The 17,294-nt window shown below is 39.2% G+C and overlaps 1 protein-coding gene across 3 annotated transcripts in view; it reads left to right on the top strand.

The window, feature by feature from the left end:
• tln2b (talin 2b) overlaps nt 1–17,294 on the top strand; it is a 159,865-nt gene that overhangs the window by 92,468 nt on the left and 50,103 nt on the right. For all 3 annotated transcript variants that reach the window (XM_037542618.1, XM_017708330.2, XM_037542619.1), the window contains exons 16-24: nt 1,319–1,427; nt 2,296–2,504; nt 2,584–2,682; nt 3,403–3,570; nt 4,955–5,249; nt 11,894–12,060; nt 13,424–13,552; nt 16,276–16,389; nt 16,561–16,674. In XM_037542618.1, the coding sequence (XP_037398515.1) occupies nt 1,319–1,427; nt 2,296–2,504; nt 2,584–2,682; nt 3,403–3,570; nt 4,955–5,249; nt 11,894–12,060; nt 13,424–13,552; nt 16,276–16,389; nt 16,561–16,674 (1,404 nt within the window). The remainder of the gene's footprint in view (nt 1–1,318; nt 1,428–2,295; nt 2,505–2,583; nt 2,683–3,402; nt 3,571–4,954; nt 5,250–11,893; nt 12,061–13,423; nt 13,553–16,275; nt 16,390–16,560; nt 16,675–17,294) is intronic.

The following is a 17,294-nucleotide window of genomic DNA, read 5'->3' on the forward strand; positions in this document are numbered from 1 at the left end:
AAAAGCATAAATGTACTTCTATATTAATTATTGATTACTAATAGTTCATTAAAACAAGCAGATAAAAGCAGGGAAATGTGCAGATTCTAAAACTTCGGTAGTGTGAGACCATTTAAAATCTACCTTTTTTTTTTCATTTTAATCTGTGAATTAAAAACAAACTTTTAGAATTCTGAAAATTTGAAAACAAAAAAAATATTATGGCAAGTTAAATAAAGAAGATGTTCTCCTTCAAGACAATTTGGCAAGTTTGTGCAGGTCCAGGTCTTTGTATGAAAAGAGGTGAATTTTTTAGTCTCATCTCTTTCATTAAAGCTCTTGTTCAGATGACTATCAGATTGATTTGATCTACTCATCAGAGGCTTTTGTACAAATGTGTGGAGTCCTTGTCAGCTCGAGTGCACAATGTCATTAAAGCAAAAGGGTGAATAGAAGAAATTCTGAAGTTCATGTAAATAATTCAAAGATTCTGCTGTTCTTCATTGTTATGCTAATAATCTAATTTGTAATGAAAATAGTTTGTATTTAATTTGGAAGCATTTTCTTTAGTAGTCTCAGACATATGGGCCCTACTGTATTTTATTATCAATTCAATTATTTAATTTAATATTTTTTTTTTTTGTCTAATTTTAATTGCTTTTCAAAACAATGGAAAGGGAGTAGGAAGGCAAACATTGTTCTGGTGCAAATACATGTCAAATATATGCAAAACAAGCAGTATAAGGATGAATATTACTTAGTACAGGCAAAATGTAGTACCATTGAAAAAATCTGCATTCTCTTTAAGGGGTTCATGATTTTTAAGAATGTTGACCATGCAGTCCTGTTCTGTGTAAAGGAAAAACATCATTTTTTGTTAAGGTTGATCTTTTGTAATGTGGAGACATATAAAAGACTGGAGTTAATTTTGGAATTGTATGGAATTAATTTTGGAATTATATTTAAATAATTTTGTAACATAAATTATGATGTGTGAGAATAATAACTGCAGTAACTAAGGGTTAATGATCTTATTAAAACAGTACTTGATACTTATAATATGTGATGGCAGTTTTATCAAACTGACTGTGAATTTTAGAGTTGGGGTCACTCACTCGGCTCCACACACAGTGATTCAGACGCAGAGCAGGCCCACTGTGCTTTGACATGTTATGACTGTGAATGTGGAAACCATGAATTGTTTATTTGATCTGAGATAACACTGATGTTCTATATTGTGGAGAAAAGCCAAGAAAAACAGAAACTGGTGTAAATACGACTCCTTGTAGCTGAGAATTTTGTGTACTGACAGTCGTCACATCTCTCTCCCATCTAAAAGGCATCCAGGGTTTGGGTTCAGAACAAAGTGGATGAATCCAAGCATGAAATCCACTCGCAGGTAGATGCCATCACTGCCGGAACTGCATCCGTGGTCAATCTGACGGCAGGTAGTTACGCCTGTGAGATCATTCCATCTGTGTTCGCTTCATCTGTTGCCTCCATTCCTCCTGTTTCTTTCTCTAAAGGAATGCTTTTAAAATCAGGTACCAGCAGATGTATCATGTTTCGTAATGGCTCCAGCTGAATCGAAAGTCATTTTATTAGGGTGTGGAAAGAAAGTGCTGACGCTGAAAACATGAAACTGATGGGTCAAATATCAACACATGCCTCTATCCAGTCCACATCAAGGACGCAGTCAGGAAGCAGCCTTGACTCGCTGCTAAATAATGAGCCAGGCTACATTTGCCCTAATAAATATTTCCATTGATGAATGAATATGGAGTATGGTGTCCTGAAGCTGAACTGGTTGGCAGGCTTGGTGTATTCCTCCCTGGGTTCTGGAGCAGTGCCTCACAGGCCCAGGCCAGATTTTGCTGGAGTTAATCTCAGAGTGCCATCTGTTTGATAGGCAAGAGATTTGCCCACTAACCACCACCCAGAAACTTTTACATGGTTTTCAGCTCAGTCTTTACAACTGTTACTTTCTATAGCACAGTACTGTACACTGGGGTGTGTGTGTGTGTGTGTGCGTGTGTGTCTGAGATTTAGAGTGGTAGCTTATTTTTGGTGCATTTATTTTATTAACAATTTATAAAATATTTATAAGTGCACTTATAGTTGTTATAACTGTGATAATTACAATATCATTTTTTTTTTTGCTAAAATTAATTTTCAGAACTCTCTCTTTCCCTTACAGTATATCTCTCTTTGTTCTCTTTCTGTCTTTCACTTTTCAATCTTTATCTGTCTCTCTTTCACCCCCCCTCATTTTTTCTTATTTCTTCTTTCTCTCTCTTTCCCTCTCTGTCTCTTCAGGTGACCCTACAGATACAGATTACACGGCTGTGGGCTGTGCCATCACCACCATCTCCTCTAACCTAACCGAGATGTCGAAGGGTGTGAAGCTGCTGGCTGCTCTGATGGAGGACGAGGTTGGCAGTGGTCAGAACCTGATGAGTGCAGCCAGAACCCTTACAGGGGCAGTTTCGGACCTGCTGCGGGCCGTGGAGCCAGCATCGGGAGAGGTATTCCTACATACTGAGCCCTGCAGTGTTCTTTATCTTAGGGAGTGGTCAGGTTGCTAACGTTCATGTGCCTTTTTAGCCAAGGCAGACAGTGCTGACGGCAGCAGGCAGCATCGGCCAGGCCAGTGGAGACCTCCTAAGGCAGATGGGAGAAGGAGAGACAGACGAGAGATTCCAGGTCAGCTTTTTGTCTCTCTGTGTCTTTCTGTCTTCTATGTCTATCCAGCATTTCTGACACTCTTTCTACACATTCTACAGTACTGTCACTCTTAAACCCATAAACCTCACACTCATTGTTGAGTTATTAATCTTCAGATTCAGTTTCAGTAACTACTATAAACTATTTATATTACAGTAAAATTCATGTATGTCAGTGAGAATTCTTAATCATTACAATTATTACATATTAATAAAAAACTTTTTTATTGCTGACTTTCATGCATTTAAATAAAGCTCAAAGTGCTTCAAATAGCAAAAATCAAAACTGTAAGCTATTAATGTTGAAAAGTAAAAGCAGAAACACTGAAATTGAAGAAAATAAATATATACTACAAATAAAATAGAGAAGTTTATTCAAAGCATTAAATAAATGCTAATAAATCTGTATCAATTAATAGTACAGATAGAAAATCTCACTTAACTCCTTGAACTAAGATCACTTGTATATGGGCCCACACTTCATTTCAGTCTCATTACTGCATAACTTACATGTCATAGCAGTTTAGTGAGTAAACAGTTGTTTTAGTTTAACAACTGAGTAATAATCCTGTAGTTAACCTTCACTCTAATGCACATAGCGTTCTGTAATCATGTTCACTCTATCGGATACTTTTCCTCAGCTTAGGCTGACAGAGTAGAGAACAGAGTGATTTATAGAGCATGTTTGATGATGTTTCAGGACATCATGATGAACCTGGCCAAAGCAGTGGCCAATGCAGCTGCCATGCTTGTGCTGAAAGCAAAGAACGTGGCTCAGGTGGCCGAGGACACGGTGCTGCAAAACCGCGTCATCACCGCAGCAACACAGTGCGCCCTCTCCACCTCCCAGCTGGTGGCCTGCACCAAGGTACAACCTCCCACTTTCTATAGGCTTAGTGACTATAATGCTGATTTAACTGTAACCCACTGTGAGCTGAGCGAAAGCAAGGAGTGACTGCTGCACTATGTGAAAAAAGGTAAATGGAGGTCTGAAATATAGACCCTTAAGCCTCTGCTGCCTTTCTCTTTTATTGGATAAAACAGTTTGAATTAAAGATTTTTTCACTAACCCATATTGTTTTACAATGCCATGCTGTGTATCGCACATGTAGCTGTTGTTTTATGTATGTAGCATGTCATTTTTTTGTACTACCTACTTTCTGACATACAGATATGTTATATGTAATACTCTTGCTTTGTCAGTTTAGCAAATAATTGCAATTCGCAGAATGTTCCCTTACCCCGAATATAACTAAACAGCCAAACCATAGATGATAGTAGGGACACAGTTTAAACATGCACAAAACCTGATGCAGAAAATAAAACCCTACATTCTCTCTTAGCTAGCAACAGTATCAGATTCATTATGGATTCAAATAAAGTTTAATGCTTACTGACTTTGGTTAGAAAAATCTTTAATCTGGTGAAAATAACCAAAGTGATACATGAACTTTCTACACATACATGGTGTATAAAGAAACTGACAGAATGTCAATTTTATATGGTGCCTAAAACACCTCAAATATTTTTTTGGACTGTACTTTGGATCATATTCTAGCTAGCTGATTGCTAATTCTGAACCATATAATGCTGGTATCATTTATTTGTTGAGATTTATTGAATATGCAGAAGTAAAACAAAAAGTGGTAGAGTGATTCTGTCCACGTCAGGTGTACAAGCATATAGCCAGAAGCATCTCAGACAGAAGGCTGTAACTGAGACCACAATAACATAATAACAAGGCTGTACTGTGTTGTTGTGCATTCTGTATAAGGTTTAGCTTAATTGCTAACAATATGAGGCTTAATGACAGTTCAGCTGAGCACTAAAGACATATCTGTCATACAGTGTAAGAAACCACATAAGCATATCTGTTTGAGATTCCTTAACAGCCCAATGTGGTTTGAGGTAAGTATATAATGATTTAGGTATGCAGCTTGCATGATGCTAATTGAAGGGTATAGACTTTGGTTGACTTGTTAGCTGCCTTAGCCTCAGTGTGAAACTAAAGAAGCACACTTTGAACACCAACCATATCTTGGCTGATCAGCTGCACTTGGGGAAGATTGTGTAAATTTGATTTGTCACTGAATTTAAGATAAACATACCAAAACAATCATGTTTACTAAGTTACAGTGAAAACTTGAAATGAAATATAGTCATGTATCCACTCTTTTGCAGCTATATTATACAGTAGCAGAATGACAGTGGTCTTGGCTGCACTTTTCTCTCTCTCCGGACCCCTGCTGTAGGTAGTGAGCCCCACTATCAGCTCACCTGTATGTCAGGAGCAGCTGGTGGAGGCTGGGCGGCTGGTGGAGCGCTCAGTGGAGGGTTGTGTGAAGGCGTGCCATGCTGCCTCAGAAGAAACAGAACTGCTGAGGCAGGTGAATGGGGCAGCTGGGGCGGTCAGCCAGGCGCTCAGTGACCTGCTCCAACATGTCCGCCACTATGCCAGCTGTGGAGAGCCCATCGGCCGCTATGACCAGGCCACTGACACCATCATGACTGTTACTGAGAGCATCTTCACCTCCATGGGAGACGCAGGTGAGACGCAGATCTCTTTAACCTATTAAAATCTAAGGCTGATTACATACTAAGGCTCATTAATCAGCAGCTACAGGGACTTTAGTGATGGGACTTTAGGGACTTTAGTCAGAGGCTTTAGTGATGTTGCAATTAACACATTAAAATTTGCCTCTCAGGTTGTGACGTAGGCATGTCTATGTTGGTTATAGTAAAATGAATCAGAATGTGGAACTGCAGCTTTCTGTGGGCTGCTGTGCTTTCTAATGCTGTAGTAACAATAAAAGGTGACTAAATTATGAAGTATATTTTTGTTCATATGTTTGCTTTATTAGGTATGTTTTGCGCTGTTGAATCGTGTCCTAGAATTGGGAATTTGCATTATTAAAAGAGTATAGATTAAAAGGCAGATACTGCTGCTTTTTCCATCAAAATTAAAGGGTCAAAGATGAGTGCTTTAAAAAAATTAAATGTGGTGCATCATGATGCAGCAATCTGTATTTAGTGATTTAGCTGATTTCACTTTGGAATATTAGAATTGATTATAATAATAGTTACAATAATAGTTCCTAAATTTCAGCCCTTTTCACAAGTTTAATCTGTAGTTAGGAGATCAAGAGAGCATAATTGGCCTCACACTCTGTAGGTGGGTACACTTTTTTGAAAATATGCACCTTTTTGGGTACTCTGCCTATGGTGGTACCTTCAAGGATAAATCTCTAGTAACTTTAGTTAATTAATTGTTATTTGTACCATATTCCGTTGGAGTTTTGTGTTTGTTTTTTTTTTATTTTGTTTTATGTAATTTAGTGTATTTTTAAATAATTCTGAATTGTATCAAAATAATCTAATTGAACTGGTGAAAATTAAGATTTCACGATGAACTGAATCATCCATCCATCCATCCATCCATTTTCTAAGCCGCTTCTCCGTCAGGGTCGCGGGGGGATGCTGGAGCCTATCCCAGCAGTCTTCGGGCGGAAGGCAGTATACACCCTGGACAGGTCGCCAGTCCATCGCAGGGCAGACAGACAGACACAGACAGTCACTCACACACTCACACCTAGGGGCAATGTAACACGTCCAATTGGCCTGACGGCATGTCTTTGGACTGTGGGAGGAAACCGGAGAACCCGGAGGAAACCCACGCAGACACGGGGAGAACATGCAAACTCCACACAGAGAGGACCCCGGTCACCCGGCCGGGGAATCAAACCCAGGCCCTCCTCGCTGTGAGGCGACAGCGCTACCCACCACGCCACCGTGCCGCCCTGAACTGAATCATTTTCTTAAAAATTATATTTAGAACTCAATTATTGAGAGTTCAGAGGTGGTTGTATTCAAACCTGTGATCTGTACACAGTACCCCTAATCTAAACTGTGATGTTCTTGTAGTAGCATCAGGTCAGAGCAAAAAGGAAGTGAGTGTCTAGCAGGCAGCCGGCCAGTCGAAGCACCAAGAGCATTCCACACTGCAGCCTGAAGTGGAGGCATAGATTAGATTTTCATGACTGGAAGAGGTTTATTTAAGAAAGAAGATCTCAGTATGGACCCTGATACAATAATACTCCATGGGTCAATAAAGTCTTTCATTCAGATCTTCCAAACAAAGCATATCTGTGTTGTGGCTTAAAAGGACAAATATTGTTTTAGCTTTTCCATCTTCAGAATTGCATCACAAAGGAATACAGCCATCATGTTTCCCAGTTGAGATCCCACTCATTTTCCGGCATGTTCCTGTTAAAGGCATTCTCATGCTCCACATCACTCTGCCTTACACAGCAGTATAAATAGCTATCAGTGAATAATGAATACTAATGTGACCATTGGAAAGCTCAAAGCTTAGATTCATCAGATAGATTATCAAGCTTTATCTTGCTTTGTCCGGTACTCGGTCGCTGTTTCATGTCTTCAGTGCTATTGATGTCCTTGGTCTTCCTCAATTTATTTTGTCTCAGCAAGGTACTTTGGCTGTGGTTTCTATGAACTGACCTTAAGTTATACTCTGCTGTGGAAGTGTTTTCAAACATTCAGCTATTTGTTATGGTATGGCCATGAGGCTTAAGAACGTCAAACCCTCTCTATACTTGCAGGCTTGTTAAAAACATGTAATCTTAAACCACTGCACAGCTTCAAATCTGATATCAATCAAGCACGCCTGCTTTGAAAAGTTAAAAGAAAACACATGACACGGGGATCACTTGGGCTTTGGCTGCTGGTATTCCAGCAAAACGCTTACTATAAAAAGATATCGGATTGGATGATCAGTTGTAGATGGTTTCTACATACAGCACTGAAAGAATTTTGACACTACTGAAAGAGCACATCCAACTTTTGTAGAGGTTACTCATCCCCCTCAGAGACATCTCTCTTTTTATAACAGAATCAGTGGTTTTATTTCTGGCTCCATGTAGGTGTGTGGGAATCCAGACACTAGAAACGTCTGTACAGGCTTGTATAGATGAGTGGGTATGATTTAAAAGCCTCCTGAATCGATGAGTTACTTCAGGTCACCTGCGTACTTTTATTTCAGCATAGCTCCTGCAGCTGTGATTCCCCACAGAGCACTGCTTCAGTACGGCCAGTTTACCTCACATCAAAGGAACAAGGAATGCCTGTGTTTATCTCTTCAGTGTAGGCCGGTGTGATATGGAAAAAGTACTTGCAATGGGATTTTATTCCTACATATTGTGGCTCTGTATCTTTGCCTTGTAATACAGTGGAATTATAAAGGTACTGTATTGAAAGGCAAATACAGTATACAAATTTTAACCATTTTACCAATGGTAAACTTTAATGATGATCTTTAAGCTTCCCTATAAAATGGTTAATAAAATGATATTTGTTTCAGAGAAAAACACTTTTAGTACAGACTAGGGGTGGGGGGGTAGATTCTTAGATGCATCGCAATGCATACGTGGACGATTTTGAATTGCTTCACAAATGTCAAAAATCGATTTTCTAAATTTTAATTTATAACATAATTTTGACAGAACGTAAAAGGCGGAACGTGGAAGTGCAGAAGTGCAGCACCCGGACAGTCTGTGATGTGTACATAACAAAAACACAACTGGATGAGCAAGAAATCCGACCAGTACCCTCGGCATTAAAGCCAGGTTAGGTCAGGAGTCACAACTCAAATGTTAAGAAGAGACATTTTGTCCTTTCAACAAAAATCAGACCCACAACGTTTTATGTCCAGTATGTCTCAGTGTGTGCTGATGTCCTAGTATAGGCTAAAAAATATGAATTTAAATGCAGACTTAGTAGAGCAGTTTCTTGTAAAATGTCTCTCAACATTCGACTGTTTTATGAGGCTGAAGTCGCTTCTCATGTGCCAGCTTCATGTTCAAATTTTCCTGTTCCACCATACATTCTGCTTGAGGTGCCAGAATTTAAATGCGGCACCATTTAAGGCGGAGCAGTAGAATTTGAAAGAGAAGCTGACTTCAGCTTTGCAAGTTTTTACTGTTTGACAGTCTCTCATTGCAGGTTTAACGTTCAAGGAAACCAACTGCACTGTTTCTATATGCAAATATGCCCATTTATCTCCAAATTGTCGTCTTAAATCTCTCTTTGCCTTTTTGTAGCTAACTACTAGCCAGGCGATATTGAAAGTGTGGATCATTACAAATACTTTGCTTTAAAATTACAAAGTCCTCACACAGTGAGAAAAAAAGAAATCCTGTATAGAAAAAAAATGCATCAAGATGTATCGATAATCGTTTTAGAATCGCATCGCAGCCCTCTGAATCGAATCATGAGGTACCTAGAGATTCCTATCCCTAGTACAGACTGAATCAGTCTTTTTAGATATTTAGAGAAGAATTCCGCATTAATATGTGTTTTGTCTCCAGATCGTATCTGAATAAACTTTGGCCAGATTCTATTTACGCTTTTCACTAAAATGCAGCCCCAGTGCTACCAGATGAGATTTGATTGTTCCGTTTTACTTTTGTTTACTTTTCCCACTTTACTGTATGAGTGTAGAAGTTTGATCTGGACACATTTGTCAGCCTGTTGAGCATGAATATCTTCAGCATCAACTTCAGCCTCACGTTTCCTCCATCTTTAGTTTAATTGTTTATCACGTCTTTTTTAGTTAATGAAAACGAAACATAGTACACAACATCAGATGCATATAAAAATGCCTATTACAATGTACACATACATAAATAAATCTGCTAGGGGACTATACCACAAAAAAAGTACACAGAATAATTAACAGTTTTTTGTTTTAAATTGTTTGTATTATTCAGTGTAATGTTCATCTCCATCTTACACCTGAATGTAAAATTTACATGTGAATGTAAAAGTTAGTCTTTGTTGTTCATTCTTTCAACGGCTAGTCAGCACTCAACAGACACATTATCACTCATGTAACTGTGTACAAATAATAAAAACATATTCCATTTACATGTAAGTTAAAGTCAGTCAAGATCTGTTTCTGACCATCTCTGTATGTGAATTGAGTGATCTGGTCGTATTCCACTCACCGTGTGTCTTTAGGGGGTTTACACCGGGCTGTTCATGTGGTGAGATGATGTGCTTAGAAGTGTATAATGGTATTTTAGTCCCGATGAACAGCTGCCTTTTAAAATAATACTTATAGTTCAAGCAAAGTAAAATTACAGTTTTGCTTGAAATAAATGGTACTTGGTTTGAAATTTTGTTTACTAATATCCTGAACTTAATACAGTGTTAAACACAACCCCATTTCCAGAAAAGTTTTGAAGTTGTGCAAAATGTACATAAAAACAAAATGCAATCATATGCAAATCGTTTATTGTGTATGCAGGGGACAAGGCCAAAAACCAGTACTTGATCTTAGGGCTCTCAGGTGGCACTGCATTAAAAACAGACATGATTCTATAGTGGAAATCACTACATGGGCCCAGAAACACTTCTGACAATCACTGTCTGTGAAAAGAGTTTGTCGCTGCATCCATAAATGCAAATGAAAACTCTAAAACACAAAGAAGAAAATGTACATAAACAGGATCCAGAAATGCTGCTGCCTTCTCTGGGCCCGAGCTCATTTAAAATGGACAGAGGGGAGGTGGAAAAGTGTCCTGTGGTCTAACGAACGAACAATTGAAATTCTTTTTGGAAATCATGGACACTGTCCTGTGGGCTAAAGATCACTCAGCTTGCTATCAGTGCACAATTCAAAAGTCAGTGTTCATGATGGTATAGGGGTGCATTAGCGCACATGGTATGGGTGACGTGCACATCTATAAAGGCATCATTAATACTGAGTGATGTATACATGTTTTGGCAGCATATGCTGTCATCCAGACGTCTTTTTTAGGGAAGGCCTTGATTATTTCATCAAGACCTTGTCAAACCACATTCTGCATGTATTACAACAGCATTGCTCCATATTAAATGAGTCTGGTGCTATTCTGGCCTGCCTGCAGTCCAGATCTATCACTCACTGATAACATTCGGTGCATTATGAAATAAAACATCTGAGAAAGGAGACCCTGAACTGATGAGCAGCTGAAATCCTATATCAAACAAGAATGGAGAAACAAATTATTTTCAAAACTACATCAGTTGGTCTCCTCAGTTCTCAAACACTTAGTAGAGTGTTGATAAAAGAAGAGATGATGAAACAGTGGTAAGCATGCCTCGTCACCTTGTGTGTGTGTGTGTGTGTGTGTGTGTGTGTGTGTGTGTGTATATATATATATATATATATATATATATATATATATATATATATATATATATATATATATATATATATAAACAACAGAAATCAGCAGCAAAGCAAAATATGGACACCACACATGTCTTAGCTGACATCTGGTTGTTTAACTCATTGTTATATTGTGAAACTAATCATTTTTATTGAACCATTGCTTTTAGAATGGCACAAATGCCCAAGTACGTTTTTGGGACATTTTTTACCAAAGTACATCTCTGTACTAAGAATTATTTGAGCAAGAATTGTTTATTTGCTTATGCGCTTAATAATATTAGAATAGATACAAATTATATTATTAGTGTAAGTACTTTTTATGTCTCTCAGTATGCTCACTTAAAATTTCAAAACCTTTCTTTGTGCTGCTGTTAATTGTTTTTGTCATCTAGTATATGGTCTGGTTAACCAACACTTCATTCAAGATAATCAGGTATGCCAGTGATTAAGTTTAATAGATCAGTATGATAGCAGGGGGCATGAAGGAGAATTGTGGAACCAAATCTGTGTTCTTCTAACCAACCCAAAAGTCATTGATTTATTTTTTGAACACGAGAAATTCTTGTGATATTTTACTATATTTATATAGTTTATTTATGTTCATTAGTATTTTAGCTTACAAAAACACACTGCTGAAATCACTCATTTTAAATATATTGCTTTTTGCACTTTTGTACTTTATGATTGGTAGATAATATGAAAGCTCTGATGCATTTAAACATCCACAGTAGCACTGAAATTTTGATTGGCCAAGATACTTTCAGCACACAGTGAAAACACTGTGATTGATTAAAGAAAGCTCATTTGTATACTTCAGCCCACTGAAACATTAATATTGCAAAGTGTAATAATAGTGTAAACAATAAATTATTTTACTTCAGCTCAGTGTCAAGGATAGAAGTAGTAGAAGACATATTGATAAGTGTGTTTGTGCACATGACTTTCTGCTGATTCACAGGTGAGATGGTACGGCAGGCCCGTGTTTTGGCTCAAGCAACATCAGACCTGGTAAATGCCATGCGGTCGGATGCAGAAGCAGAGGTGGACGTGGATAACTCCAAGAAGCTACTGGCTGCAGCCAAACTACTGGCTGATGCTACTGCCAGGATGGTGGAGGCTGCCAAGGTGAGAAGGGGGTTGTATATTCTCTGTAGCCCCGTAAAGAGTGAATGATCGTCTGTTATGTCTGAATGGTGTTTGGATTAGCTAATGGGTCAGATAATGTCCAGTAGGAACAAGCATTTTCATTTCAATTTGTTGCAAAAGATTTTTTTTTTTTCAGTTCAGTTTATTGTACAATGTGTCAGTATTGTAGTGTTGTTAGTACTGCAGTAGACATTTGCTCAGATTTCACCAGTTTTGCTCAACAATGCTATTTTTATTTAAAGGTACTGTGACTAATAATTGGGACATGAATTGTCATACACAGTTGATGCCTAGGCATGAAGGCTACATGTAATTATTTGCTGTGGAGTGTACCTCTATAAAAAAAACAGAACATAAATGGGTTGGAACTATGTCATATTCGAAGCTGTGAAATGCAGGCTTATGGTTCGTTAGATGCTTTTAATCCTTGACATGTTAGCCTCGATATCCCTCATCACAGATACAGGCGGGTGTCATGCAGTTTCCTAGGTAACACTGAAAGCTGCTGTTGCATGTGCCTTGAATGTATGTATTAAGAGAGCGAGAGAGAGAAAAAGAATATTAGATTTTTTTTCTGCAATTGCTGTGGTTTAGGCTTAGTTACACAGGACTGGCTTGGCTAAAGTGATTTTCCTGTGACAATTCTGAATTCCCTGCTGATTTCTGACATGAAACAGTCAAAGATTCACCATCCTTATTGTGGACATATTTATGGGGGCCATGTTCTACACTTTGCTTGCATTTTATTTTTCGCTCTTGAGAGAGGTCTACTCATGACATTTGTGTGGTTTTATATACCAGAAACAGTCTTAATTCATTTTTCTGTCTCTCTTTCTCCCTTGCCTCCCTGTGTGTGTGTGTGTGTGTGTGTGTGTGTGTGTGTGTGTGTGTGTGTATTGTCAGAAGAAAACCATGTAACCATGCCATGTATCTCCAAATCTCCAAAATGATAAAGGAAAAAATACAATTTAAGTAATTTTGGTCTGTTTCATTTTTTCTATACCTCATGAAATTTACATACAATGTAAAGAGAAACAGGCATCAAATTATGTCAAAAACATACAGTATATATACGTGTGTGTGTGTGTGTGTGTGTGTGTGTGTGCGCCTGTGTGTGTATTGTGCCTCATTCAAAAAGCAGTCTAGGCTGAATGAATACAGATTACAGATAAGGTCTTTGAATGAGCAGGGCTAAACTGCTGTAGGCAGATGTAGGTAAATTAATTTGTTTTCATGACAATAAGAAAAATCATTAGTGTAATCAGTACTTTCTCTGGTGATCATTCACAAAACAGTCTTTTAGGAAGGCGATCTTGTAACAGCAGTGTGTGTTTTGTGACAGGGGGCTGCTGCACACCCGGAGAACGAGGACCAACAGCAGAGGCTGAGAGAGGCTGCAGAGGGACTGCGTGTGGCCACCAACGCTGCAGCTCAAAACGCCATCAAAAAGAAGCTTGTCAACAGACTGGAGGTGAGAGAGACACTCTGCACCACTGTCATTCTCTGTCTCTGACACTACTTTGACATGGCTATTCCTACTGCTGCGAAGCCATCACAGCCCCTTGTCATGGTGAAGAGTTTTTTAGTGATGTGCAAGTAGTTAATGAAGTGTAAGAATGTGTGATGAGGCCTGAGGAGGACTGGGGCACCCACTGACTTTTGCACCCACTGACTTGTACAGTACTGTATAAAGGGTGGCTGTTACTGTATCAGTACTATTACTCTGAGGTGTTTGATACAGATTGGTCCTGATATACTTTAGATTTGTGCTGCTAAGACCTTGAAAGATAAGAGAACTTTCAGAAGCTACCCACTATTTTCTGCTTGTTTTCCCCAGAGGTTCTCCTCAAACCTGTCTCTTTATCTGAGGTTCACATTGCTATTGTGCACTGTTCTTATCCCAAGCAGCTAGTCTCAAGAGTTGCTAACAGTGAGCTATTTGATTGTGTACTGCTAAAAGAATGTCTTCTGTGTCCCTAATGGGACTTCTCTTCTCCAGAGGGATCTACCAGCATTTGGAGCCCTGTTTGCCATTCCCTCATCAACACAGATGTCATTGTTGTTGCGATTGCTTTTTGTTTCACCCTTCAACCATCCTCCTCCAGAACATGGAATGTCCCCTCTTTCTGCCGTTTTCCTCCATTTTGACTTCAAAAGCTCACTATGGAGCTCAGCAGTCATTTGCACTAGCAGACACGCAAGGCTGAATGTTTTATGAATATTTGACTATGCTTTTTTGCAAGAGTAATCATATTAAAAGAAAGCAATTGAATGCAGCAGTTGTCACAAAATAAAGGAAGCGCAGCTCAAAGGCTTCATAGGATCACAGAAACATCCAGAAACACTCTGCACCCTCACTTGTCTTGCTTATCTGTCAGTGTATTCACTGTATTTGGGCTTTAAATATTTTAATTCAATATTTTTCATACTAATATCCCAGCATACAGTGGGGCAAAAAAGTATTTAGTCAGCTACTGATTGTGCAAGTTCTCCTACTTAGAAAGATGAGAGAGGTCTGTAATTTTCATCATAGATACACTTCAACTATGAGAGACAAAATGAGAAAAAAATCCAGGAAATCACATTGTAGGATTTTTAAAGAATTTATTTGTAAATTATGGTGGAAAATAAGTATTTGGTCAATAACAAAAGTTCAACTCAATACTTTGTAACATAACCTTTGTTGGCAATGACAGAGGTCAAACGTTTCCTGCAAGTCTTCACCAGGTTTGCACACACTGTAGCTCGTATTTTGGCCCATTCCTCCATGCAGATCTCCTCTAGAGCAGTGATGTTTTGGGGCTGTCGCTGGGCAACACGGACTTTCAACTCCCTCCACAAATTTTCTATGGGGTTGAGGTCTGGACACTGGCTAGGCAACTCCAGGACCTTGAAATAATTGTTACAGAGCCACTCCTTCGTTGCCCAAGTGGTGTGTTTGGGATCATTGTCATGCTGGAAGACCCAGCCACATTCCATCTTCAATGCTCTCACTGATGGAAGGAGGTTTTGACTTAAAATGTCACAATATATGGCCCCGTTCATTCTTCCCTTAACACGGATCAGTCGTCCTGTCCCCTTTGCAGAAAAACAGCTCCAAAGCATGATGTTTCCACCCCCATGCTTCACTGTAGGTATGGATGCAACTCAGCATTCTTCTTCCTCCAAACACGACGAGTTGAGTTTTTACCAAAAAGTTCTATTTTGATTTCATCTGACCACATGATATTCTCCCAATCCTCTTCTGGATCATTCATATGCTCTCTGGCAAACTTCGGATGGGCCTGGACGTGTACTGGCTTAAGCAGGGGGACACGCCTGGCACTGCAGGATTTGAGTCCCTCTTGGCGTAGTGTGTTACTGAGGGTAGCCTTTGTTACTTTGGTCCCAGCTCTCTGCAGGTCATTCATCAGGTCCCTCCGTGTAGTTCTGGGATTTTTGTTCACCGTTCTCATGATCATTTTGACCCCATGGGATGAGATCTTGCATGGGGCCCCAGATCGAGGGAGATTATCAGTGGTCTTGTATGTCTTCCATTTTCTTACAATTGCTCCCACAGTTGATTTATTCACACCAACCTGCTTGCCTATTGTAGAGTCACTCTTCCCAGCCTGGTGCAGGTCTACAATTTTCTTCCTGGTGTCCTTCGACAGCTCTTTGGTTTTGGCCATGGTTAAGTTTGGAGTCTGACTGTTTGAGGCTGTGGACAGGTGTCTTTTATACAGATAACGAGGTCAGACAAGTGCCATTAATACAGGTAATGAGTGGAGGACAGAGGAGCTTCTTAAAGAAGAGGTTACAGGTCTGTGAGAGCCAGAAATCTTGCTTGTTTGTGGGTGACCAAATAATTATTTTCCACCTAATTTACAAATAAATTCTTTAAAAATCCTACAATGTGATTTCCTGGATTTTTTTTTCTCATTTTGTCTCTCATAGTTGAAGTGTACCTATGATGAAAATTACAGACCTCTCTCGTCTTTCTAAGTAGGAGAACTTGCACAATCAGTAGCTGACTAAATACATTTTTGCCCCACTGTAATTGTTTTAGGTTGTTATAATGTAGCACTAAATGTATTCACTTGTGTCTATAAACTACTACTAGGGCAAAGTACAATGCATGCTTTGTGTGTATTTACTTTTTTGTTTATGCTGAGCTGTAGTGTTAATGAGAGATGTTTTATTTATTTGGGTCAGATTGCTGCCAAGCAGGCTGCAGCAGCAGCTACTCAGACCATCGCAGCTGCTCAGAATGCAGCTGCTTCCAACAAGAACACTGCCTCTCACCAGCAGCTAGTGCACAGCTGCAAGGTACCGTGGCTGAGCATTTCATTTAATTCATTAGACTCAGAATGATCATTATTAGCTTTCATTATTTTCACTAATGTGTCTGTACTGTGATATTCGTTAGATGCGCTGGTAAATGATGAGAGCCAAAAAGTTATTTATCCAGGGTCTCTTTGTGTGTGCATGTTACCAAAGGCTGTAGCAGACCACATCCCTCAGCTGGTACAAGGCATGAGAAGTAGCCAAGCCCAGCCAGAGGACTTGAGTGCCCAGCTGACCCTCATCATCGCCAGTCAGAGCTTCTTACAGGTGCAGCCTTTAAGGGCCAGGCTTGTCACACTTCATTTCCTCACTTTTGTAATTACATAGTTTACTGTAGTTTCTTAGTTACTGATTAATAGTTCCTAGATAATAAGCCTAAACAAGCTCAGAGGAATGTGTCAGGCCCCCGTGTGTTGATATACCATCCCAGTGTGCACCAAGGACATGGAAAGCAGTGCTCAAACCCTGCCCATTTCCCGTTCAACTGTGAGGCTACTTTACTATGCCTGATGTTTGATCCTGGTAGCCGAGCTGTTGGGCAGTGACAGTGACGGGGGCAGAGCAGTTCTCTCTCTGGAGAAACTTGCCATGCCAGAATTATTCACTGTGGTCTCAAAAGTTCATCTAAAATCTCCCTCATAGAAAATTATTGCAAGAAATGATCACTAATATGCGGCCCAACACCTAAGACCATGTTTCACGTTAGTTTTCTGATAAGGTTTTGATTTAAAATGTATTTTTAAAACTACATTCATGAAAGAGAGATGCATTCAGGGCATTGTAGGCAAAATATACCTAAAATACATGGACCAAGAGTCTCAGATCTCCCACTGTTTTGCCATTATTAGTATTACAAAAACTCAAAAGACATGCTAAGTTCACTGGTC

This window comes from Pygocentrus nattereri, chromosome 11 (genome assembly GCF_015220715.1).
Source record: "Pygocentrus nattereri isolate fPygNat1 chromosome 11, fPygNat1.pri, whole genome shotgun sequence".
NCBI classification, from domain to species: domain Eukaryota; kingdom Metazoa; phylum Chordata; class Actinopteri; order Characiformes; family Serrasalmidae; genus Pygocentrus; species Pygocentrus nattereri.